At 47.2% G+C, this 26,853-nt stretch overlaps 2 protein-coding genes across 20 annotated transcripts in view; one reads left to right on the top strand and one right to left on the bottom strand.

Moving 5' to 3' along the window:
* Ttc6 (tetratricopeptide repeat domain 6) overlaps positions 1 to 3,706 on the bottom strand; it is a 191,208-nt gene extending 187,502 nt beyond the window's left edge. For all 14 annotated transcript variants that reach the window (XR_001780477.2, XR_001780479.2, XR_001780482.2 and 11 more), the window contains exon 1: positions 3,614 to 3,706. The gene's annotated coding sequence lies outside the window, so the exon portion shown is untranslated. The remainder of the gene's footprint in view (positions 1 to 3,613) is intronic.
* Foxa1 (forkhead box A1) lies at positions 2,381 to 9,782 on the top strand. Of its 6 annotated transcripts, none has more exons than XM_017314962.2 (3): positions 2,381 to 2,397; positions 4,299 to 4,746; positions 7,050 to 9,782. In XM_017314962.2, exons 2-3 carry the CDS (start codon positions 4,675 to 4,677, stop codon positions 8,382 to 8,384), a joined length of 1,407 nt encoding a protein of 468 aa, XP_017170451.1. In that variant the 5' UTR covers positions 2,381 to 2,397; positions 4,299 to 4,674; the 3' UTR covers positions 8,385 to 9,782. The 6 variants fall into 6 exon arrangements, with proteins under 6 accessions (XP_017170451.1, XP_006515546.1, XP_006515542.1 ...); XM_006515483.1 differs by lacking the exon at positions 2,381 to 2,397 and adding an exon at positions 3,499 to 3,629; XM_006515479.4 differs by lacking the exon at positions 2,381 to 2,397 and adding an exon at positions 3,583 to 3,676.
* Positions 9,783 to 26,853: the final 17,071 nt, after the last annotated feature.

The raw sequence follows: 26,853 nt of genomic DNA, 5'->3' as shown, positions 1-26,853 counted from the left end.
GGGCGAGGCCAGGTGGGGAGCAGCTCCGGCTTAGACATCCGGCTGCGGACGGACAAGCCTGGATCACGGACTCCCCCGGACTTTCTGAAACCTGGCGACAGCTCAAGGAGCGAGAGAACGACAAACTCAATGCCTGTTTTTGTTCGTTTTAAACAAAATAACCGAAAGCCCTAAATGCGAATATGTGTAGCGCAAAGGCACACCTGAACAGGTGTGCGGGCTCAGAACAGTAGATGATTTGGCCTATCAGGTGGCCCCAGGGCTCTCACCTACTGGAGACTGGACTTCTTGCAGGCCGTGAACTGATTCCTTCACGAAGATTTAATGGCAGAAGAAAGAGTAAAAGGATCGTGTGAAGATGGGAAAAGAAGGAGCAGCGAAAGAGCAGGAACCCGAATGCTTGCCCTGAATTGATATCAGTCTTGTTTGGGTAGTAGTGGCACTCGCTGGTTAGGGCCGCCGGGCCAGGGGTAACCAGAGCTGGCTTCACCCTGGGAAGGCACCCAAGCTACCTCCCCAGCCTTGCCCACCTCGAACCCTCAGGGCGCCGCACAGCAAGTGCAAGGGGACGCTTCCAGTGCAGGTCTCTGGGTGCAGCCTTCAGCGGGTCTGAGTCTGAATTGGCTTTGAACCCAGTTAACTTAGTTGCTTTGAGTCTAATCCCCCCCCCCCCGCAGGAGGAGGATTTAAGCTTCTTATCTGGTGAGAGGGTGGGGCCCAGGGGAGGAACTCCGACCACCCAGCACCGAGCATGCCTGGGGCCACAGCGGCCTTGACCTGGCCACAACCCTGGGGAGATGGGAGGTAGAGTCAGCGAGGAAAGGGGGCACACTAGGGAGATCCAGGGAGGGAGCGCTCTAGAGACTCCAGCGGGTACTACGGGGGCCGGGCAGGGGTGGTCCAGGCTCGAAGCCCTACGCCCTGTCTTAGTTCAGCAACACAGCGAAGGTCACTAGCATCACAAGAGGCACCAGCTGGTCTCAGGATCCTATGGGGATTTTTTTTGTCCTCCTTTCATGCCACATCCCTTGCGTCCTTCTGTCCCGTGATAACCTGCGGGATTCCCAGGTCACTCTGGGAAGGGTAGGCTAAGGCAGAAGAGTCAGTCAAGGGACCTTGTGCTACTGGTGGGGCATTGAGCAGATAGCTTTGAAGGCCATAGCTGGATCAGCTTCCAGGCATGACAGAGCTGCTTCCTCTGTTGAAACCGACTGGCATACCAGAGCAGACCGCCTTCCCGACTGCCCTTGGCTTCCTGGATATACTTTAGCCTTTAGGCTACCTGGGGCGACCTAGGCTATGGCCGACAATCCTGATCCTGGGCAAGTTCGGTATGGGCATCACAGAAGAGACCACGTGGCGTGGTTCCCTTCTCTTGCGTTCTCTCAGTCCACCACCACCCCCCGCCGCCGCCCCCAAGTTGAAGGCAGGTATAATTGCCCTGTCTTCTATGTCATAGGGGCCTACTGGTGGAAAGATGTTAGATACAACAAGGTTTAGGATGCTTGGACTCCTTATCTGGGTACCAACTAAGCAGAAAGTGAAGGCAACAGCCCTTCGCTTCCCCTCCCTCCCGCCGCCACGCGGGTTGGGGGGAGGTGCGGTTGCCAAGTCGAAGACTTAGAAGGAAATGACCCCACTGTTTCACTTTTTAATCTGGGGGAACCTGGTCTCTTGGTGCACTAAACAACTTCACCAACAGAATTTGTTAGGTGTCCACAAAGGCCTTCACTAAATGCAAAGAAGTAACTGAAGTACTGCTTTTCCTACTTCGTGGCTTCAGTCCACTCTGAGTCAAAGCCCCTGCTGCCTGGCACCTTCCCCGGTTCAATCCAGTCTAGCCCGCCGGCATTGCGGGAACGTACGTGCAGGAGGCGCTGTGTTGTTGCCACAAACCCAAGAACACCCGGATCAAGGCTTTAAAGGGAGCAGAGTCCATTCTGTAACACCACTCTCGGATTTTGACGATGCTTTTGAGAAACTTCAATGTGGTCTCACGCTATGAATGGCCCCCTTCGCCTTTTAAGTAGACTTGAAAGGGGGGCAAAGTAGATTTGGAAACCGGGCTGAAAGGACGTGTGATATTTTAATTAACTCCTTCCACATGACAGGGCCCCCCAAAAGTCATCAACTTGTTATACACTATATATATATATATATTGCTAAGTTGTTACTACCCACAGGAACCGTCCAAGTCATGCTAGCTGCTGCTGTAGAAAAGCCAAGAGGACATCAGACAATCAACCATGCAGGAACAAGGAAGCTTCTCGGCCCTGCTGGAAGTCCCCAGGACCAGACTGAGGAAGCCACGCATCCCCGCGTTTTACAAATGAAACGGAGATCCTGCTGTCGGTGGGAACTTTGCAAAAAGAATTAGTTTCTGACATATATCCACAGGTACATTTACACAGCCGATGGGAGTGACTTCTAGTCACAGGGGCAAATTGCAGTTGGGGAGAGTTGTCTGCTCTGTTGTGTTCCAGGCGGATTTAATTTCACTCTCATTCCTTTGCTTATAATGTGATGTCTACACACACACACACACACACACACACACACACACACACACACACACACACTTTTTGTTCAAAAAGGAATTGTAATCCAATGCTTTTATCTTTTTTTTTATTTCCTTAACTACACATCTTCACCTTCTCTGCTCTCCTACTGATCTAAGAGATTTATTTGGTTCAAGGATTTAACCTGATTCTCTTGCCAGATTTCAGGGAAGAAAGATTTAAAAGAACAAAGCACGGAGTGTGTGTGTGTTGGGGGGGGGGTAATCTATTTGGAAGACAAGTGAAAACACATTCCTTCACATGAGATTAATTACCTTAAAAAAAAAGCTTTGCAAACCAAGAATATTTTAGTCTCTTGGTGACTTTAAAGTTAACTTGATTGTTTCTAATGGAAATCTAGTATACCTACAGACTGGAGCAACACACAGGAAGGGCCGCACAGTCACACTTACTTCGAAATGCACGAGGTAGTATACATTTTCACGAACACTTGCAGTCAATGGGGGGGGGGGTAAGCACCTTCTCCAAACCTATCACACACTCTGTCTAGCCTAATCTCTTTGGTTAGTCTCTTTCCGCTGGATACGAGGGCAAGCCACTAACTATGAAGAACTGGAAGAAAGCGAGAGACTTTGAGTGGGGGAGAATTTTCCCCATCTACCCAGGACCTTTTGAGAGTCTGATAGCCTAGCCCTGCTCTTCCAGCTCAGAGACGACCAGGCACCTCTGTGGGCTGACTCCAGCTTCAGGCTGGCACCTCATTTAGCGTGGCAGATGCGTTCCAGCACCCAGGCCCATACACTCCCAGTTTATGCCGGTGTTTAGGAAGATGTCCCCTCCCCCTGACCTTTCTCTATCAGAAACCAGACGGTCGCCTCTAGCTTGGTCCCAGAGGCTGTAGAAGGGGGGGAGGAGGAGGAGGAGGAGCCCGGCAGAGAGGCAGGCTTGACTAGGATCCGCCTGCCTTATCACACAAACATCTGCGCGCAGTTTCTTCCTCTTTCTGATCGCTGCAGTTGACAAGGGGAGTGGAGTGGACTGAGGCGGAAAAAAAAAGTTATGTCATAAAAATATAAAACGGTGCTGTGACTCACCTGCTCTTAGCCGCAGGTACGAGTTTCGTGGCAGCGCCTCCGTTCTGCTCGCCAGGAGCCCAGGTCGGCCTAACGTCACTTTGCTCGGCTGACTCAGATGACTGGGTTTCTAGTGACGAGGCAAAAGTGGGGCTTTTCCCCTCTCCAAGCCCCGAAGGCCGGGAAGTAGGGGTAGTCTTCCAGGGTTGAACTTTGGGTCAAGAATCAGGATGAGGGGAGCAAAGGAGCCAAGTGGACCAAGAGCGGAGTCGTAGTAAGGTCCAGGGGGTGGTGAGCACCTCTAGGAGGGAACTCGGGGTCATTCAGCGAGCACGATCCTTGCGCTGTAGCTCTGATGCCACCACCCAGGTCCTTCTCCCGCAGCACAGCTCTTTGGGTCCAGAGCCCTGGCCTGTCCTCCAAGGCACCGCCTATTTTTCCTTTTCTTCTTTTTTTTCCTTTTCTTTTCTTTCTCTTTTTTTCCTTTTCCAAAGGGGGTCACACACACACCCGCCCTATTTTCCTCTTTCCCTAGCCGCGAGGCTTAAACCAATTATACTGCTTTGTAAACAAAGTGAGGGCCAGGTTTGGGGGAGGGGATGGCGGGAGGGGCGCGGGGGGCGCGCGGCGCTGGCGCGGCGGGGCGGGAGGCGCGGCGGCTGGACTGGCGGGCGGCCGCCTCACAGGTGCACCTCGGGCTTTGTAGGTGCGAGCGTCTTTGTGCGGCGGACAAATGGGGAGAGGACGAGGAGGTGGGCACTCCGGCGACGTAAGATCCACATCAGCTCAACTGCACTCGCTTCGCACAGGCCGCCCGCTCACTTCCCGCGGAGGCGCTGCCGGGCGCCGCGCTCCGCGGCCGCCTCCTGTCCCCGGCGCTGCCCCCTCCCGCCGCGCCGCGCCGCCGCCGCCGCGCACGCCGCGCCCCGCAGCGCCGGGCTTCCTCCTCGCCCGGGTGGCGCTGGGCCCTCGAGCGCTCCGGTGACCGCAGCGGCTCCGCGCCCCTCCCCCGCCCCGAGCAGCGCACCCGCCCGTCGCTCCGCACAGGGTTGGATGGTTGTGTCGGCCGGGCTGGCTCCAGGATGTTAGGGACTGTGAAGATGGAAGGGCATGAGAGCAACGACTGGAACAGCTACTACGCGGACACGCAGGAGGTGAGAGGCGGGGAGGCGGTGGGGCGTCCCCAGAGTCGGTGTCCGGGGAGACTCAGGCGAGGTGGGCTCCTGCCCGGACTGGGGCGGGCGGGGTGGGGGCGGCTCGCCCGAGGCGCGGCTTCCAGTGTGGCCCCCACCCGACCTCTCGATCAGCCCGCTGCCCGCTGGGTCCTGGCGCTTGCAACCAGCGGAGAGTTTTGGGAAACTCTGGGCTTTGAAAACACGGGCTCCGGAAGGGAAGCACTTGTCTTTGCCCGCTAGAGAGCCGGGGCTGGAGCCCAGCCCCGGGAGCCGCGGGCGGGCAGGCGGGCTCTGGCTTGAGTAAAGAATAACTGAGAGAGTCGGTGCTCGCTTACCGGGAGGCCTCTCGGTCACACCATGTAATTAGCCGACGTCTTTGGATAAAAATGATCTGTTGCAGAAGTTGGAGTTTTTCGTAAAGAATGATTTCTAAATTTTATAAAACTTAATTCTTCAAAAGCCATTTGTAGAAAAGTGTCTATTCGTTCGTCTCTAGGACCGCTGGGTGGCGCTAGTGCGAACAGAATCTTTTTCCAGAACTCGGGGCCAAGAACCTGTTTCTCTTCATTGTCCCCTTGGTGGCATGTTCACTGGGTTTATTTTACATTGTGCACAAAAGCATTGCGAGGAGAATCAGGTACAGGCAGGGCCACTACCTATTGAAAGTATTTTCTAGAAACAGCTGCCGATTACCTTCAAAAGTGTAATTACCGTTATCGAAAGCGCTTACCGAGAAAGCCTCGTGCGATCTTGGAGAGAGGACTAGAAATAAATCCCAAAGTACTTTAAGATCTGTACAGAAAAGTACAGAGTCCGAAAAGACCTTCGCGGCGATTTATTTATTCGTTTCTGTGTTTCTTTGGGAACCATCTCTTTTTTGAGTCTTCTTTTTGAAATCTATTCATCTCTTATAGTTTCACATGGAGTTACATTTGCTGATGAACATAAATTTAAGGACGTCAATATTTTCTGTTAGATTACCAAATAAGCAGTTATACGTCAGGACTCTTGTTTTTTAGCCACCTAGTTATTATCTCGACTGCTACGGATGGAGATTTCGCTTACCGATAACTTTTAGTAGGCGCTCAGACCACTTTCAGGAGTTTAATTTTGATGCAATCACCTCGGCCCACCAGAGAAGACCCCCATAGAAAGAGCTTTCTTACATCTCAAAGCTGAGAATTAGGAAGCAGAATAGCATTAAGAGAAAGCAAGTAGAGTTTCACTTGGGAATTTTAAGTTGGTCCGAACTATAGCTCTAAAGCCTAGGCTTTGGTGTGAGCAGCAGCAACTATCGGTTACAGGGTGTGTGTGTGTGTGTGTGTGTGTGTGTGTGTGTGTGTGTGTGTGTGTGTGTGAATTGTGTTACCAAAGTTTTCAATTGCCAGAGGACTACAAACAGGTAACAGAATTAACGCGAGGTTTTGTATAGCGTGAAGAGCTATACATGCAAAGTCACGCTAAAGTTAATTGTATGCACCGCGTTGTTCTGGTGTGCAGCTTTTTTTTTTTTTTCATTTTATTTTTTTTCCCAGAACTTTATTTAACTGATAAGTTTGCTTCTTTTTTAAAATACTATCATTGTTACAAGTAGGTGGAAAACATTTCTAAATATAATAACAGAAAGTCATCTTTGGCACCAACTCTTAAGACAAAGCCAGTTGCTGGGAGATGAGTAATTGGGACGGAGGGAGGGTCATATTGACAAATAGGCCAATATGGGTGAGAGTTTAACAGCAGCCAGCACGATGCATCCCGATGTGCGATCAGCGGTGCCTGCCAGCCCTCCACAGGGTGGGTGTCTAGCTGGTACCCGGTTGATCACTCAAGCAGGCCTGTGTGGGTGAAGTGAAGAAGCAGGGGCTCCGACATAAATTCTATTTTCGGAATTTCAAAATTGACCGGGCCAAAAGGCAAGTTGTCTAGGCTGGTCTGGGATTGGATCCTTGGATCTAGCCTGCCGTGGATGAAATGAAGGGACCTTAAAAGCCAGCCCCTGATCCAGGCTTGTAAGGCGATTATGCATCTTCCCGGGGACATATTTTCTGTGAGCATTAATCTTTCCTGCTTGCAGCGCTAGGATTCTCCCCCACGCCCCCGCTATGTAAGCCATCTTTGCGTGGTCAGGAAAAGGCGCCTAACAGTTTGCCCTGGCTGGGGAGTTCCGGAGCTTTGCAGAAATGCTGTTAGCTCGCCCCGGGCTCACCCTGGGCCAGCCAAACTCTGGGGCACACTACTAACCCCGCCCTTCGGGGCCTCTTCCCTCGCTGTCTCCGCTCCAGGCCTACTCCTCTGTCCCTGTCAGCAACATGAACTCCGGCCTGGGCTCTATGAACTCCATGAACACCTACATGACCATGAACACCATGACCACGAGCGGCAACATGACCCCGGCTTCCTTCAACATGTCCTACGCCAACACGGGCTTAGGGGCCGGCCTGAGTCCCGGTGCTGTGGCTGGCATGCCAGGGGCCTCTGCAGGCGCCATGAACAGCATGACTGCGGCGGGCGTCACGGCCATGGGTACGGCGCTGAGCCCGGGAGGCATGGGCTCCATGGGCGCGCAGCCCGCCACCTCCATGAACGGCCTGGGTCCCTACGCCGCCGCCATGAACCCGTGCATGAGTCCCATGGCGTACGCGCCGTCCAACCTGGGCCGCAGCCGCGCGGGGGGCGGCGGCGACGCCAAGACATTCAAGCGCAGCTACCCTCACGCCAAGCCGCCTTACTCCTACATCTCGCTCATCACGATGGCCATCCAGCAGGCGCCCAGCAAGATGCTCACGCTGAGCGAGATCTACCAGTGGATCATGGACCTCTTCCCCTATTACCGCCAGAACCAGCAGCGCTGGCAGAACTCCATCCGCCACTCGCTGTCCTTCAACGATTGTTTCGTCAAGGTGGCACGATCCCCGGACAAGCCAGGCAAGGGCTCCTACTGGACGCTGCACCCGGACTCCGGCAACATGTTCGAGAACGGCTGCTACTTGCGCCGCCAAAAGCGCTTCAAGTGTGAGAAGCAGCCGGGGGCCGGAGGTGGGAGTGGGGGCGGCGGCTCCAAAGGGGGCCCAGAAAGTCGCAAGGACCCCTCAGGCCCGGGGAACCCCAGCGCCGAGTCACCCCTTCACCGGGGTGTGCACGGAAAGGCTAGCCAGCTAGAGGGCGCGCCGGCCCCAGGGCCCGCCGCCAGCCCCCAGACTCTGGACCACAGCGGGGCCACGGCGACAGGGGGCGCTTCGGAGTTGAAGTCTCCAGCGTCTTCATCTGCGCCCCCCATAAGCTCCGGGCCAGGGGCGCTAGCATCTGTACCCCCCTCTCACCCGGCTCACGGCCTGGCACCCCACGAATCTCAGCTGCATCTGAAAGGGGATCCCCACTACTCCTTTAATCACCCCTTCTCCATCAACAACCTCATGTCCTCCTCCGAGCAACAGCACAAGCTGGACTTCAAGGCATACGAGCAGGCGCTGCAGTACTCTCCTTATGGCGCTACCTTGCCCGCCAGTCTGCCCCTTGGCAGCGCCTCAGTGGCCACGAGGAGCCCCATCGAGCCCTCAGCCCTGGAGCCAGCCTACTACCAAGGTGTGTATTCCAGACCCGTGCTAAATACTTCCTAGCTCCCAGAACTGAGGGTTTTGTCTGCATGGCCAACCTGGTAGCAGGAGAGAAAAACCAACAGCAAACAAACAAAACCACACACACACACACAGACACACACACACCAAACCAACCACATAATAAAATTCCAAATAGTTTTATTTTTCACGCACAATTTTCCCCAGTTCAAAGGACTGTTACTTTATTATTGTATTCAACACTCATTGTGTGTATTACCACAAATACTACCGACTCCATACCAACACTTTTTTTTTTCTGGCAACATTTAATGATCCACAAATGTATATATAGAAAATCTTCCTCCCCTTTCTCCCTTTCACTCCTTCCCCTGCGGACACATTCTAGTTCCTGCAGGGCTTATTTAAAAAGAAGATGGTCAAGTTTGTAAAATATTTGTTCGTGCTCTTTTTGTTGTTGTTGTTGTTGTTAGGCCCACCACACGAGTTTACAGGTCTGTGGCAATACTCTTAACTCAGTAAAGATGGAAGTGGTAAAGAAACCAAGTAGACAGTAGGGGCTCTTGAGAGTATTGAAAGGCAGTGCTGCCTTTATGCAGGAAGGTATAAACCGGTTATGCACATTGGAGCCCTTTGCTTTCACCTTACATTCTGGATGCATTCAGATCTCGGACGTCCTTAAGTGAAATGAATATACATGTCTATGGACTTAATATCATGCCCAGATATGAAGACCTCGTTCAACTTTGCATAACACGTAGAGGTAATAGCTAGGTGATAGACATTTTCAAAAATTGCCTGACTGGCCAAGTTACAAGGATGCCTCTCCACACTTGTCCTCTCTACCCACCTACGCTGGAAATCCAGTTCTTCAGGAACTGCCTTCCTCCCTAATTCTGCTCTTGCTTTTCAGAGAGCCATCATGGTCATGTCATGCTGAGGTCACATGTATAAAATTAGCTTTTGTGTATGTATACCGTTTAAAGGATTCCCCCACCCCCACTCCAGGGGGAAAAAAGGAAGTATCATACTATTGAGAGAGAAGTTATAAGAAATGCATTTCAAAATTTGGTCCCGAATTCCAAAATCCCAATTGTGGCCATTTTAGTTCTTGCCATCCTATTCTTGGCTCATCCAGTGTTAATGCACTTTCCACAGTTGGACGTGGTGTTAGTTTTAGACAAACGGGTTTCATTATTATTCCTCTTTGCCTTCTCAATGTTAATTTATTGCATGGTTTACTCCTTTTCTTTACAGCCGAAATTGCTTTAAGTGATGGTTAAATTGACAAATTAAGATGTTAATTTTTATCGATGTGATTTGTAATTAAGATATTTTGATTTCAATAACAAAAATAATACAAGAGTTTAATCTGTGGATTATGTTCCTGATCATTTGCAGTTAAGGAATTTAAATAAATCACATGTTAACGACAAAGAATTTCTGTTTTTCTCTTTCACTTAAAATCCAAACTAGATCTTTAATTAGAATCCAAAATAGGTCTTCTGAATGGTATATTTTTCAAATTCTGAAATTTCATATCAAGGAAAAACAGGGATATAATTAAAATAAAATGAGTGCATTTACAACTTGAATGTGTAACTAATAAAACGTGGCAAAGGGGGATTCAATTAAACCAGATAGGCATCCTGACACTATTCCAAGAACTAAGTTTTTTTTTTTTTTTTAATTATTACCGGTAATGTTTACTTGAGAGTCTTTTTCTTTGGGTGTGTGTGTGGGGGGGTAAGCCTTCTGTGCCTCTTTTTAGTCTTTTTTTCCCCGTGGTTTGAAATTAAATGATCAATTCTCTATTTCTTCTAATTCAAGAAGTATTTGAATAAGAATGAAATAGCAACTGTGTCTGCTAAAATTAAGTTGTCTACCACAGACTCTGAACCCTCACATTAACAGGGAAACAAAACTTAGCTATCATAGAGGGTTTGGAGGGTGGGGAGGAGGGCAGTTCATTCATTCCTGCCGAGGCAAGCTTTGTGAGTATTTCAGGGTAGCTGCTGTTTTGTGTTTTGTGAAGATATTTTTAAAATATTGTTTCTAAGAAGTTAAAGCTGACGGCTTGTTTGCCTTGTAAGAAGCTTTGAAATGCAGCTTCACACCCCGTAGTTGCTTGAGATCACAAAATCATTAATCTCCTTTGATAGTAGGCTCACTTTCCAGTCCACCTATTTCTTTGTAAGGCTTGTTCGGATTGACACCAACAATAACAGGCACAAGCCAAAGCAGAGGCCGGCCTGCCTGAGCCCTCGGGTGTGAACTCCATCCTCACCAGGGCTTGAACTTGGGCAGCCTGTACTGTGATCACAGCTCTCCACACTACAGACAAGATAAAAAGAGCCCTGCCAGTCGCTTAATTATCGCGTAATTACCTCCCCAGATGAGAGAAGGGGTGCCACGTAGCCACTTGAGAAAAATCCAGCAATCCCTGCTTTGCTCTCTGCGACTAATGAAAGGAGGAAAGAGAAATTGCTGGCGTGAGTAATTTCAAAACTCAATTCCGAGTCCTCTAAAGGACACCAAGCGTATCCCAAAGACGGAAAAGGTTTCGATCTCAACAGTTACACATACAGCGGGTAAATAAATGCCAGCAAATTCAAACTCTTATGTAATACAAAAGCGTGATCTTCGGCCTTTGCTTTTCTCATGTTGTCCCGAAACGAAAGTCTAACTTCGGGTGCAGTTCCTTTCTCCTCCAGGTTTGTGCAGGTCTTAGTTCTTGATCCTTGACTCTTCCTGGAGTTTTCTGAGTTTGAAGAGGCGAGGTGCCTGTGGTCCAAGCCGCCCTAAGGACAGGGGATGCAGGATGCTGGAAGCCAGAGCGGCGAGTCCTGCTTGGCTCACAGGCGCCTGCGGGCTGTGCTCCCGCCCCGTGGGCTTCGCACCGGGTTCTGCGTCTACGCTCTCTGTGCCACCTCGGGACAAGGCGCGCCTATAGATGCACGCAGGCTGGGGGCCCCGGACAGATGGTTGCCGGGGCAGAAGGGGTAGAGCGGACCGCGCAAGCATCCCGAGGTGACAAATGCAGTTAGTTCTTCATTGTTTGGGCATTTTCCCCTCCTAGCGAATAAATCTTCTGTTGAGCTACAGACCTAAAAGTCAACAAAGGAGACCGGGCGCCGGGTTTCAAGCCCACCCCGCGGCCTGCCTGGCCGAGTCGCTCCCGCTGCGTAATCCCTTCCTCGGAAACCCTGACACACAAACGCCGGATCGCCCGGCCAGGGCGCCGCGTCCGGGCCAGGAAGAAAACATCTGTGCTTCCAGCGGCGCGCAGGGACCCTCCCGAGAGCACCGCCTGCGAACGACCAGGGCGTCCTCCGCCCTCACCCCGTTTTAGACCCCGGGTCCTGTTTTCTTCACTGTTGCTTCATCCTCCAGAAAGTGGGCGCCCAGGGCTCAGTAAATGGCCAGAGCTGAGGGTGGTTTTTTTTTTTTTTTTTTTTGAATTTTGCTCGGGATGGGGGAGGGGCCGGAAGCGGGGGCAGCGAGGAGGGAAAAGGCTTCCAACTGACCCAAGTGGAAAGCTCCAGGGGCCGTGGGATCCGCCACGCCACGGAGTAAACAGTAGCACCGAAAGGCCTTTGGGTAGTGAGTGCAGCGCCTTCCTGGGAGGGGAGCCTCAATAATGACTTTCACCTTGTGTTTAGAAGCTCAGCTCTGAAACCCTTTTAAACCTTGATTGAAAACAAAACAAAACAAAAAAGAGCCCAAGATAAGGAAATTCTATTTAGCGCAACTAAAAACTCCGAAGTGTTCCCAAGCAGAAGGCAGCTCAGCCCGGTTTCTGTGAGATCGGCCGAGATCACCTTCAAATCTCAAAGATAAAATCCAATTTCTATTGTCCCTTAGTGGCCTCCCACACTTCAGAAAGACGGATGGGAAATAATAAGCGATGAAAATAAGCATATGCTAGTGAAGTTCTTAACTTCTGCTTTCTTTTTTCAGAAGGCGGATTTTACTGAAACTGTTAAACATTTTTTTTTTCTCGAGTTTAACCGTTTTGAATGAACCACGACAGGAGAGAATTCCAAGAATGATAAAATTAGGAAATTCTGTTGTTTTGGCATTTAAAATATTGATCTTAGTTCCAGGAAAAATGCTTATTAAGTTTCTTTACAAAAAAACCTGCCTTGATCAATAGAAATTCTTTTCATTACAGACGAAAGTAGGAGACCTGTAGCCCAAATTAATTAACCTTTCCCCAAGATCAATTGGCTTTCTGTTGATTTAGCAGTAATATCATAGAACATTTAGCTATAATGTATTTTAATGTGACACTTCAATATGTCAAGAGGGAAAAAACCTCATTGAAAATAAAATTGCTTAAATTATGTAGTATGTATTTAATAAACTTTTAAAAATTGTCTTGAAAATTAACTATTTGCTTGAATTGTGGATGTGTTTTACAACCAAATGCAGTTAGAAAATGCCCCTTGGTTCAAGATAATTGAGCGCAAGAAGAGATTATTACAAGCCACCCTGACCTAAATAGGTAATCAAATTATGTTGAAATTTAGGTATAAAATTTACCCAAATTGAAAGTGTAATTACACCTCAAGAGAGTCCCAGGAGACTAAGAATGTAAGGGCAAAATAGCATAGCAGAGCTCAGAACGTCATTCGAATCAATCCACCGCATAGAGAAGACATTTTAAAAAGTAGCCACATTAGTTCTACCTAAGGTTAGTAGTTAGCTGTCCAAATACATCTAACATAGACTTCTTTAAGTCTCCTCTACCTTCCAAATAGTTAACTTTGGGACATAATGATGCCATTGGTATTTCTCTTTTTCCCTCCCAGGCCAGCTCCATTCATTGAACTTTGCACAGCTGGGTTTACAAGCCTCACCCCCGCCCCCTTTCCTCCAGCAGTGTGGGACTGGAGAATACCTAAGAAGTTCAGTTGTCACCTGTAAAACACATTTTCATTCCAAACATTTTAAAACCTGACCTAGGGAGAAGTCACTCACTTTTACTGACTTTCTTGCCTCTATTTCTCTCTAGCTCTCCAATTGCTATAGCTACGATCACACAGCTCTGCAGCCCCGCGAGCGGAGGCTTAGAAATGCTACCTCAGGATACTTTGGAGTGCGCTAAAACTGCAGTGGACTTGGAATTTCGAGGCAGGGTATCATCCCTTAAAATCTGGGGAGGAAAGGGCTGTGTTCCGGGCTTTAGAATCCAGGTGAGATGCTAGTCTGTTGAAATCCGACACAGAACCTGACCTGGGGCACCCGGGGAAACAGGATTCAAAGTTCTACTCATAAAGTCGCCTTCTACCTTCCCAAACTCCTCTTAAGGATTACACATAGGGGGGCCCTGAAGCCCTTGAACCTAAGAGAAACCACCTGGAAATTCTCCCCTCCACTCCAAAGCATTGCCTGGAAATTGGGAATAATCAAAGAAAGTAGAAGTCTGGGGTTCTTCCCGTTTCCTCTGAAGTTTGTTCCCCTATTGCTTGTCCAATCACCGCCTCAGATTCTCCTTTTCTTCTTCTTTTCCCCTTTCTCTGACATCGAGAAGCTATTTTTAAAACGTCGATTGAATGAGAAGACTGTAAGGGTCTCTGTGGAGGTTTGTTTCGTTTATGGATGTAATTTTAAGGGTCCTTTACGCAGGAGGGAGGAAATCAGTGTCTTGTATCTTCTGTGCTCCCCAACACCGGTTTTCTCTGCACTAACTAGGCGGCTGGAACGTTTTTGGTGGGACATTTGTCTAGCTTTGGGTTCCACCTAGGAGCTTTGAGCTTCACGCCTAGACGCCCAGTTATGACCATTTTTCAGGTGGAGGCGGATACACTGACTGGGTCTGCAAGGTGCGGTGAAGTGGGCAGGGCATTGTCCAGGTTTCCTGGCCTCTCCCTGGAGTCACAAGGCCTTCTGCCGACACGCGCTTCCTTTGTGTTATGCCTGGCTAATATATTAATGGGGCGGATAACCCGGATCCTTCGGGCAGAGGGAGGAGGTCCGAGGTAGGGAGGGCCCTGACAGGAGCCCTAAGGTTTCTGTGGCCAAGCCTGGGACCGAAGAGTTCAGAGGAGGGGGTGGGGGGCTGGAAGGGTGAGAGGATGGATCCAGGTGGGGTCAGTTCGCATTGGGGCAATGAAAATAAATGCCTTCAAGAAGTTTTTTTTTTTTTTTTTTTTGCTTTTTTTGTTTTTTTGTTTTTGTTTTTTAAAAAGTGAGCCAGTGCCCTCCTGGCTGTGTGAGAAAATTGCACGCTCCTGGGGTCCAGTGTCCGTCACTCCCCGTGGAAAACCCTTAGAGGTCCCTTTTTTGAGGTGCACACCTTTGCAGTCGGATTCAGCCAACTGTGTTGGGGTCTAGGGTGCGGAAAGAATGGTTCCGATCAGCTGGATCTGTGGCCCTCACCAAGGCCTCTACTTTCCAGAAGGAAGGGCGGTTCTGGCTCCTAAAGGCTTACTCTAAGGGACCCCCTGCGCCACTCCACCAAATCCGTGGGGGGGCATCAAATTGGATCTCAGCCCTGGGCAGACCCCAGGGTTCCCGCCTCTGGGTGCTGGCCTTGGGTCCAGTCCCAGCTCCTCTGGGAGGAGGAGGCCCACGGTCCTGCGCGCCAGACGGGTTCCGGGTGCCCTGAGACATATGCTGCCCGCAGAACTGCGGCCTGGCCCGTAGTGCTCATTGCCGAGGCGGTTCTCAGCCCATCAAAAGCCCGGGCTTTCTTCAGCCTTATGGGCCACGAGGTGAACAACAATGCCCGGGCCCCTTCACTTCAAAAGCAGCGATCAGGGGAAAGGCTCCCCCAGAGATTTTTTTTTTTTCTTCTCCTCCTCAGCCTTTCATTTCTAGGGAAAAAAAAAAAAAAAGGCACCAGCAACTCCAGGGCCCGGGCAAGCCTAATGCCCTTTGATGGGGATTGAATTCATTATCTCCAATAACACAATTGTGCTTGGCCAACGAAAAGAGCAAAGCAGGGCTCTAGCCTGTGCAAGGGGACCAGCCAGACGGGGTGGGACAGCCAGGCTTGCTCCAAGGGACCCGCACCAGGGTGCGGCCTCAGCTCGCCAGTCCAGCCTGGGGCACCCCAGGGCGGGGTCGCGGGCTCTTCGACGACCCGGAGCGGGCAGGGGTGGGGCGAGCCCCGCAGTGCCGTGTTTACTCTGCTCCACCGCGGCCTCCAGCCTCCGGGGCGCGCCGGGCAGGAGGCCGCCCAAGGGCCCTAGCTACCGGCCCCCTCTGTCCTGGTGGTGCTGCTCCACCCCCCTTACCCCCCCCCCCCCCCCAAGCGCAGAGTAAGCAGCCATCCCTCCCAGCCCCCAGCTGAGGAGCTCCCCATTGGCTTTCATGCTAGGTATCCAGAAAAGGACACCATGGAGCCTGGGCGGGTGGCTGAACACTATAACTCCCCCCCACCCCCTGCAGCAGGCTGCAGAAGTCCTCTGCGGCTACTGCCTCCCTGGAACGATGCCCACAATCCAGTGCAGGTGCCCATTGCTACGAGGTTCTCCTGGGGTCCCTGCCCAGTCAGCACTCTCCAACATTGCTTTGCTTTTCTGTTTTTCTAGTGCATGAAAGTTAAAACAGGCACTATCAATTCGTTGGCCGTGTGTGTGTGTGTGTGTGTGTGTGTGTGTGTGTGTGTGTGTGTGTGTGTGTGTGAAAGAGAGAGACAGAGAGACTATCTGAAACCTTGTCAAAGATACCTACATCTCTGGTTAGTTTGGTGTTGTGGTCATGACTAAGCTTCCAACAGGAGCCCGGTCTCTCAGTTGGGGAAAGAATGCACTGACGTTTTTTTTTTAGTTCTGCTAGATAAAGAATAATTTTAAAAACAGGATATAATGTGCTTCTGTTTGTTTTAAGCAACAATACTCCGTGGTGCAGATGAGTCGTTTCTCACTAATTAATCATGGTTACCCCAATCTTCAAGCAAACCACAGCTTTATTGAGGCGTATCCAGGAGACCCTTGCATCTTCAGGCCAGTACCCTCAGCAAGGAGACAGTGATGGCAGATCTGCTAGTTTGGGGTAAGCTTTGAAAAGTGTGTCTTAGTTAAGGCACAGGTTATTAGTCGCATCAGGAGCCATTGGGGCTTTAGTTATTTAATCCCTTTCCACGTGGAGAAACATACATGAGTTTATTTTTATGGGCCTCATATCACCCTTCAGTTTTTAGGTCTAAGCCCTTGGACAAGAGGAAAGAAATTTCAATGTCGTTGATAAAATGTAATAGAAGTCCGTTTTCCCCCTTTTCCCCCCTTTTTGTCCCAATAGAGCACACTAAGACACTTACTAACTCTTGCAGAGTGGAGTCTTTGTGTTTTTCATTTACTTCGAAAATCATGCAAAACACCCACCCCTGTCTGCTGATACTCTGTGTATTCAAAGAAGTATATAGAAAATTTTCTCCAACTTTCGAGACGAAGTCTTGCTGTGTAGCCTAGGCTGGCCTCCCGAGTTCACAATCCTCCTGACTCAGCCTTCCCAGAGTGTGAATTACACCTGGCTCATTTTCCATCTTCTACCTGAGTTTTAAACTTCAGACATTAGAGGTTATAAAGAGAAAGTGACTTCTGGAAACCCACCCTTCTTTTTATTAACGTATTAAAACTAGGTTTGAATCTTGGAGGCAGGCTCATCTGCATGTGGTGCAAATGACTTCCTTCAGTCACCTTTAATAAACTGTCTTTGCAACATAAAGTGAAGGTTGAACCTTTGCCTGGAATCCTGGCATGGATTTTGCACATGTGGGAGACCGCTGCGCTCCTTCCGCAGAAGCAACAGGACAGCCCTGTGGTTTTCTCACATAAACAATTTGTCTAGTGCCAGAGCACACAGGCAGGATTATGTAGCTTCACATGAGCCAGCCATCACAGGATGGAAGAATTACTAAACAAAAGATATTCCAATTTCTATGTAGATGTTCTTAGCCATGGAGCAGGATTAGGCAAGGGAGAAGACATAAGACATTGCAGGAAAACTGAGAATTTACTACTATGTAAAACACAGCCCCAAAGCACACCCCGGCCTGGAAAATCAACCACTCAGCCATGGAGACAGTAACAGGAAAGACCTATTCTGTCTTCAGTCCACTCATCCTGTAAGATCACTTCTCCCCCAGAATGTTTCCAAGTCTGATCTGGAATAGATCTAAAGAGTAAGGGTGGATGACGTGTGCTTCTTGAGTTCCTGCACGTGATTAATAGCTCCACATTGGTGGTATAGGGCACGTTTGCCAAGGAATCCCCATTCTCTCTCATATTAAAATGAAATCTCGGCTGATATTTCAAGTGTGCCTCTTTTGAATACTTTCTCATCATCTCTAACTTGCTTCAGGTACCTGAAACCTTGTCTCCAATGATCTAGACAATTTAAATGCACTTTCTCTAGCCCCCACCTAAGAGAGATCCAGACAGAACATCCTACAGAGGGAAACACCCATAATGTAGACGAGCATTGATTTCCAACTCCACATACTGACAGGAGAAAAGGGAAGTTAAATGGGAAATTCCCCTCAATGGTACCATTATTCTCGATAACAGACTCAGTCCCTCTATGAGATTAATGACCAAACATTAGTCATTGTTGCCTATCTCCTTTTAAAGAAAGCTTTATGCTGACCAGTCATAGGCTGTCCCCCACCCCTCTCTCACCCCCTGATATTTGTGACTCAGATTTACATGTGGCCTATCAGGCATAGTTTTATATAGTCAGGAGTTCTTTATGAAACTTCTTGAGAGAGATAATACCTCTCTACGGTTTGTAGAAACCCCCAACACATGGAAAGGTCCACATCCTCCCTGTACAGTAGTGGCCAATGGGCCATAGCAGACCCAGGCTAGACCTGACTCTTGAGTTGCAATATCTCCGCTGAGGCAGGCAAACAGAGAGAAGCTGCTTGTTTCATCTAACAAACAGTTCACGGTGGTAGTCGTAGTCGTAATAGGATAATTATGTAATAGAACAATAGAATGATTACGTTGCAGAGGAAAAGAGGAATACTGAGAAATCATCTCCACTCAGTTCCGTTCACCTCGTTCATCCTATATAACAGAATGGATGGGACATTACATTGGATTTACAATCCAAGTGAAAGGTTGGGAAGCCCTCTGATGATTCAAGGAGCAACCTAAGGAAGCTGTATAGCAATATCACAATCTATATAGAAATCCACTGAGTATACAAATACAAAGACACTAGGTTCCTCAAGGTGGCTGCTGAGGCTTACGAGGGGTCAGTCCTACCCAATTCCTGGTTGTACCACTGGAACTGTGAGATGCTATTGAACTGCCTGCATGACAAGCACAATTTTGAAGATATTCTTTAAAGCCTTCTAAGATAAATAAAGTAAGGCAACCCCATGCCTTAGCCCTTAGCATCTCTTCTAGCCATACATTTTACAGTGTTCTTCTTACTTACAGATTTTGAGATGTAGTCTCACTTTGTAGCTTGGGATGGCCTCAAACTCACAATCCTCCTGCCTCAGACACATACATACTGGGATTATAGACATGCGTCACCATGTCTGGCTGCTCTTACATTGTTACCAGATGGTGCTGTTTATGAACTAAGCTGAGATTTTAAGGGTAAGCACGGGGCTGGTGAGATGGCTCAGTCGGTAAGAGTACCCGACTGTTCTTCCAAAGGTCTGGAGTTCAAATCCCAGCAACCACATGGTGGCTCACAACCATCCATAACGAGATCTGACGCCCTCTTCTGGTGTGTCTGAAGACAGCTACAGTGTACTTACATATAATAAATAAATCTAGAAAAGAAAAAAAGAAAAAAAAAAGGGTAAACACAACTTGAGTCTGGGGTTAAAGAGCATGTGTTGTTCTTGCAGATGACCAGGGCTTCGTTCTTAGCACCCACATGGTGCTCAAATACACAGGCAGGCAAATGCTAAAACATGTACAAAGTTGTCTTTAAGAAAGAGAAAGCAAAATTTGGCTTTAATGGAGTAGAACAGAGCCTCTCTTTAGGGCCTCTTCAGCAACACAGAAGCGTACTGGGCATAGGCAAAGCATCCCTCTAGATGCAGGCAGCCATGCAGGCAGCCAGCTGGTGACTTGAAATATAAATGCTGTTGAACTCCATGAAATTCTTTTCAGCCATACTCATGATTTGGTAAATTGGATTTGTAACAAGGGGTAGTAAGGGGTGACTACTAGATTGTCATTAAAATAATAAAGTATTTTTAATCTCAAAGAAGTAACTTGTTTTAAAAGGAATACAGAGCATAGAGGTCACTAGGGATGGGGAGAGCCAAAAAGAGAAGGCTGTGAGTCCCGCCTGAAAGAGGCATCAGGAGGCATTCAGCCTTCTATAGCCACCCTAGCCAGGGGACAGACCCAGCGAGTGAAAGATGGCACAGAAGCAAATTAATGGCGGGGGAGAGCTAGTCAGTGTGTTGAGGAAGGGCCTGGCGGGAAAAGATTTGGTGTCGTCATAGCAACCAGCTCAGCCCTGCTCCCCCTGAAGTCCATTCAGCTCTGAGCTGCCGGAACACGTTTTTAATTAAAGCGTATAAAAGTTGTTTTGTAAGGAGGTCTCCTCATCCGATAGGTTTCAAAATGGTTAATCAGGCTCCATCTCCTTTTGATGCTCCAAGAGCATGGGCTCTGTGGCCTGCACAGAACCTGTTGTTGCTGCTGCTGCTACTGCTGCAGCTGCTGAGTGAGTTGTCTCTTCATCACACCTAATACTAGAAATGAGACAAGTATCCAGTAATTTAGACACACGTAAACAGAATTCCAGAGGACTAGGTAGTCCACTATTTTTTTTTTTTTCTGGTGGTGGAATGTTGATTTTCTTGCTCTGGATGCAGAATAACTGTTTTATGGATGGGTATTGCCCCTGGCTGATGTTCTATTTAGCTTTGGAAAATGACAATTTTTGTTTTTCTGTGAGAAATGCAGCTCAAAAGCCAAAATAAAGGTTACAATTTTTTTTGTACTGAGTAATATTTAAACGAGCATAAGTATTTGGAGAAAGAGAATTTGTATCACTCATAAAAGGATGGATGGCAAGGTATTCATTCCATTTTTTCAGAGGCTAAAGGATGCACACTCCTAAATCCTTGGCAAATTGATGATACACAGCAAAAGTGACTCTTTGTAATTTAATACAACAGATGACTTAGTAAAAGACAGCATCCTTGTGGAAACACCAAACAGTTTTTAGCCGACATAAACCTCTGCACTTTTTCATCTCCCATTCTAGTTAGGATCTTAATATAGAGGATGATTTCACCTAAGATCTGTCCCTTCAGGGTCCCTGTTTTAAGGTTCTATTTCTACTTCTATATCAATATAAACTTCTTTAGATCTGATAGGGGAGTTCTGTCTCTTCTCTAGGGGCAACTTATGCAACAAGTGATTTTACCAAGCACCAGTACTAGATGAGGCCACTCTGTAACCTGAAGACTCAGACAAAAACAAGACCACTTTGTTTTTTTGTCTAAGCCCACATAGGAGCAAGGTATCTGGGGAACCACAGTATAGTAAACATTCTACCACCCCACAAAACAGAATTACCTATTCTTGGCAAATTATAGTTTTCCGCTTCTTTTTTGTTTTTGTTTTTGTTTGTTTGTTTGTTTGTTGTTTGGAGTCACGGTTTCTCTGTATAGCCCTGGCTGTCCTGGAACTCACTCTGTAGATCAGGCTGGCCTTGAACTCAGAAATCCACCTGCCTCTGCCTCCCAAGTGCTGGGATTAAAGGCGTGTGCCACTACCGCCCGGCTCTGCTTTATTTTTGATTTTTCTTTTTCAAGGTAAGGTCGAGGAAGATACCCAACCCCCCGCATCCCAACAGTTTCCTACTCAAAGTTTATGTTCTGAACTTTCCACCAGTCACCTACCACAAGCCATGATCCTGTATTCATAACCTGAAATGGAAACGCCCAGTTCTCTTGGTGTGTGGCCTCTCTTATTTTCAACAAGTAACAAACCCAACACATTCATGGTCTCTGCCAGGGGACACTGGCAAGGTCTTTGCACCTTTGTTTCATGGCTTGTGCCACCACAGCTACCACTGGCTGACAGTTCATACTCACTGTTTTTTTTTTTGTTGTTGTTTTTTTAAACAAGAACTTCAGTTGACTTTTATGCTTGTCTACATGGTACTTGATGGATAGTCCACATATTTAAATAAAAGCATTCTTCAATAACAAGGCTTCCTTAAAATTCTCATATATTTTTATTGTCTTAGTCATTCATGAACAATCATCCTTTTCGCCCCTGAGTCACTCGTCATGTACCTGTAATTAATTAGTGTGTTCTTGTCAATGGTCCCCATTACTCTACCTACAATCTCACCTTAGTTACTTTATCAGAGATCACAGGTTTTGACCATACTACTATTCGATATTTTTTTAAAGGAACCTCCAGGTCTTTTTTTGGTCAATTCTTGTCAGGGATGGCACATCATTTCTAGCCTAATTTTCAGAATAAAAGCTTTCAGTGAATACAAACAAGACCTCCTCTCTCGAGGCTGAAGTTCCACAGTAATAACTGAGTAAACAATAAGTTCCCTCCATAAAAAAGAAAAGTGCCCTTTTACGTTGCGACACACAGGATGTAAATGTACAGGTCCCCACAAGACCACAGGACTTAGTTAAGAAAAAATAAAAAAGCAAGGTGTACTTAGAAGATTCTAGATCTGGCTAGGAACTAAGCCATGGTTTCTGAAGGATAGTTTAGCCAGGGAATGCTAAGAGAATAAGGCATTGCTGTTAAGTTGAAGGATCACATAGTTACTTCAAGCTTGGGTGAGAGATGAGCCTTCCATTGTTTACAGAGGACAAAATGAGTGCAAAGGGTAGCTATTCCTGGATTGCAGGTGACAGTCTACAAGAAGCTGTAGGCTGAGCATTTGTGTCAGGAAGTAGTGGACATCTCAACACCAGCATTCGATAAACATTTCCCTCAAGTTACCGCATGTCTCATCCCCCCACCCCCTGCCCCCCAGCCTCCCCTTCCTCTCACACTCCTCCCCTCTTCCTCCCGCCCCTCCCCCTCCTGTTCTTTGTGTAGTCACTCCTTGTAGCACACAATTCTGATTGTGTGCGTGGGGGGGGGGGGGTCCCAGGTTGTTGCTGTCTTTTTATTCATAGAGCTTGAAAGGTGATATTTGTTGCTTCTGATTTCTGTTTCTCTAACAAGCCAGCTCTCAGTCTTAGTCTTACTATCTTGTATTTGTCTCCTTTTTTTTTTTCTCCTCTAATTCAAGTTGCTGGTACTCCCAACAGTTTGGCCAACTCTGGATCCAGTCCCATTCACTCCTTCACTTCATTCTTTGCATGCACTTTTTTTTTTCTTTTGATGTATTTCTATCTCTTCAAACAATAAATGCCACATTAAAAAAAAGATTTATTTATTATATAAGTAAGTACACTGTAGCTGTCTTCAGACACTCCAGAAGAGGGAGTCAGATCTCATTGCGGATGGTTGTGAGCCACCATGTGGTTGCTGGGAATTGAACTCGGGACCTTCAGAAGAGCAGTCAGTGCTCTTAACTGCTGAGCCATCTCTCCAGCCCCCACCACATTTTATATATATAATGAAAATTAAAGCCTGGATAAATATCTCAGACATGGATTCCTCCCTATCTTAGTGTGGACTCTTACTCCAATCAGTCATTATTTGAGGAGAATGAGTTTTTATTGTTACCCTAGTCATTTTCAGTGCACAGACACTTGAAACCCCTCCAGAGGTGGCCTGGACTGTCACTATGTACTTAGCGTGAGCTCTGGAATACTCAAGTTTTTTTTTTTTTTTTCCCCCTCAGTGTCACAGCTCCTCCCTCCGATTCTAGCAGGTTCTCCAGGACAACAGAGCAGGGTTTGTTTTCTGGTTTTTGCTCCTCCCACAACAACTATGGCCATTACCAGGTGCTAGTTACAAGCTTACTGATGGGGAATGGGAGAGAGATGCGTTAGCAGCCTGGATTGCATCTTGGGCTTAAGCAGGCACTACACATCTCTCCTCCAGTGCCAAGTAGTTCCTGCTTCTCTTCAGGACCCAGGCACAAGTGGCGCCCCCTGTCCTCCTTCCTCAATTCTATTAGCTGGGAGATGCAGATATTTATATTTGTTTTTAGGAGCAGTTTTGCTGGGATATGTCCTGTGTTTTCTAGTTTCTTGAATTAGAGGTACATCTTTCATTGGTTTTTAGAAATGTTCTAGGTAATATCACTTCACACACAGAGGTTTTAACTCAGATTTCTCTGAATTCAGACTTCAGACACATGCACGCGCACACACACACACACACACACACACACACACATTGGATAAACCTTATGCCACACCCCATGTCTTTGATGTTTTATAGATCTTTCCATGTTCTTTCTTCTCTTTGATTTTGATTGGCACCAATGGCCTCTCTCAGTTCTCAGGGCCACATTTTCACTGATTCTAAGCGGCTACTAAAACTATCTATCGAAGCCTCAGATTTCTCCTTGTGATTTATTGTCTGAAATATCCTCATGCTGGCCTGACACTCAGGTTCCTTTTGTCTCAGATTATCAAATGCTGAGATTAAGGGCGTATACCACAATGCCTAGATGAATTAACTTCAGTTCATGTGTTTGTGAGTATGTATAGAGCATGTGTGTGCACATGCACACATGTGAACACACACAGGCAGATTTATCAGGTCCTCTGGAGCTGGAGTTACATGCAGATGTATGACACCAAACGTGGGTGCTAGGAACTGAACTCAAGTCCCCAGAAAGAGCTGTACATGCCCTTAGCTGCTGAGTCCTCTCTCTAGCCCTGAGACACACACATTTCTTAGATAGCACTGTCTGGCCTCAGATTCTCTGTGTAGGGAGAATAACTCTGAACTCCTAATCCTCCGGCTTCTGTCTCCGAGTGCTGGTGTTACACTGTGCACCACTGTGTTCCAGTTATGATGTGCTCTGAATTGAACTCAGAACCTCATGCCCAGTAGACACACACTGTACCTTCTGGGCTATACCCTTCGCCCTCAACCCTTATGCATCTGAGCACCACAATATTTGTACCTGGGTCTATTTCTGCGTCTCTTTATTTTCTCTTGACTTTTAGTGGAGAAATCTATTTCCTGGCATTCTTGCATATTCTTAACTGAATGAAAAATGCAGGCTGTGGAACAACAGTAGGGATTTTAGGTGATATTGTCTAAGGAGATTTAAATTTCCTGCGGATGAGTCTCAGACACTTCCCTGCAGTTCAGGCTGGTCTCTTTAGAATTAATTTAGCCGCACTCACAGAGCACAGCTATTTCAAGATGGAAGTAAAATGCTGTGTTTCTCTTTACTAGACTTCCAGTTTTTCTCTTCCTTTGTTCCACGGGACTAATAACACTTTCTTAGCTTTTTCTTTCTCAGTGTTTCTTTTTCTGAGAGTCTTAGGCTCTCAGAAATCAGTTGGTGGTCTAGAAAGAAAATTGTATGTGATATGATGGTTACTATGATACTTTTAATGTTTTCCCTCACGTTATAACTGCTTAATTTAAGCCTGAACTGTTTCTAGGAACCCAGCCTAGGGATTGCCACAAACTAAAGAATGCTGTGCAACTCAATCCTCCAATCAGCAAACGCCTCCTGGGAGACCTCAGTCCCCCCTCACCACCCCCTCCACACACACACCTGTGTGTGTCCTCAGCCTCTGGCAGGAACTCTCTGTCCCCAAGCTTCAGGCTTGGTTGGATTCTAATTTGTGTTATTTCTCAGTTTTACAGTTGTTTTCAGAGGCTGAGTCACGCTGATTTTGCAAATGTGCTATCACTCGAAGCAAATAGTATCGACTCCATGATACTCTTTCAAGTCACGAAGTCTTCGCTATTTCTGTGAGGTCCTCTTACTTCGCATTCAACTTTAAAATGCACTTTTTATTCATATTTCCTATATTAGTACATATTTGTGGTCACAGCTATGGTACCATTCTATGTTTCTGTGAACTTTTGTTAATTATTCAGTAAAGACCACATGGTAGTATATTGTTACACTAGAGTAACATCTACTTAATCTAGTATATCTGGGTTCCTAAGGGGGAGAAAAACTACTTATTAATATCATTGTGTGAATAAGAATTCACATATATAACACAGCTCACTGCACAATTAAAGACTACAGTTTAGGTTAAACAATGGAGGGATCGCCAAAGCTCATATGAACTCATAGAGACCGAGGCAGTACGCACAGGGCCTGCACAAGTCTGAATTAGGTCTTCTGCATATATATATTAATTTCTTTGGTTTTTCGAGACAGGGTTTCTCTGTGTAGTCCTGACTGTCCTGGAACTTATTCTATAGACCAGGCTGGCCTTGAACTCAGAAATTCGCCTGCCTCTGCCTCCCAAGTGCTGAGATTAAAGGCGTGCGCCACCACACCCAGCTTTCTGCATATATTTTATGGCTTCCAGTTTAGTGTTCTTTATGGTATTCTTCAGTGTTTGAATGAATTCCATTTTATTTACTTATTTTTTACTTTTTTGTCTTGTCTGACTTCTATGTGATCATTTTTGTTTTATGTTATTACATTTTATTATTATCCCTTAGAATCCTGTTTGTTTTCTAATGTGAAGCAGAATGGAACAGAATATGGGTGGGGGAAGGGAGGAGGGAAGGAACTGGTAGGAGTGAGGAAGGGGAAGCTAATCAGGAGATATTATGTGAGAAAAAAAGCTATCTTCAGTGAAAGGGGGAAATGAGGGGTCTCACAGAAAGGAAAAAGAGAAATATGCATTTGAGTCAAATTAACATAGTAGTTGAAAATATATGGGAAATGACCTAGATTTGACATAGCATTAAAACCCTTTCTGAAAGTGAATTTTAAAGAGCTGGAGTGATTATGCTACACTATATTGTAGAAAGTGAAAAAATAGAATGTTCTAGAGATAAGATATATTAGGATTTTGCTTACTTATTTTGTGTGTACATCTGTGTGACTGGGCACATGCATAGTACATGCACGGTCTGCTCTCTCCCCCCTCCCCCCTGAGGGCTTCAGGGATTTAACCAAGTTATCAGGGTTACAGACAAGCACCTTTATGCACTCAGCCATCTCCCTGGCCAGAGAGACATTTTAAGATGAAAGTCATTGGCAAATAGTAGGGAGCTGTTGGATGAGTAGAGGAGATTTGGAAGTATGTTAGTGTTTGTTATGTCCCTCCAGAGAGGAGAGAGTGGAAAAGTGGTGTTGACAGGGGTGTGCGTTCAGAGGTGGCATGTGCAGCATAGACTGAAAATTCAGGACACTGGAGCTTAGTGGATCATATTTAGGGAGAAGCTATAGTAGAGCCACCAGGTAATGGGGGTGGGGGGCACTTGGGATCAGAGACTATGAAACCCCAGGACATTAAAAGGGGAAGAGAGCAATGGGGAGCAAAGGCATGGATAACGCAAAGGTGTGGCTAGGACCCTCCTTCAAGGGATAAGCTCTTGCTGAAAGCATTCATGTCCTTGACACTGTGTAAATGGAAAGCAATTATTCACTAACACCCAGGAGAAAAAGAGGAAGCATTGCCACCATCGGCTTGTAATTGTAC

This window comes from Mus musculus, chromosome 12 (assembly GCF_000001635.26).
Source record: "Mus musculus strain C57BL/6J chromosome 12, GRCm38.p6 C57BL/6J".
Taxonomy (NCBI): domain Eukaryota; kingdom Metazoa; phylum Chordata; class Mammalia; order Rodentia; family Muridae; genus Mus; species Mus musculus.
Note: the sequence above shows the minus strand (reverse complement) of the source record. Positions and strands in the feature narration are given on the sequence as shown.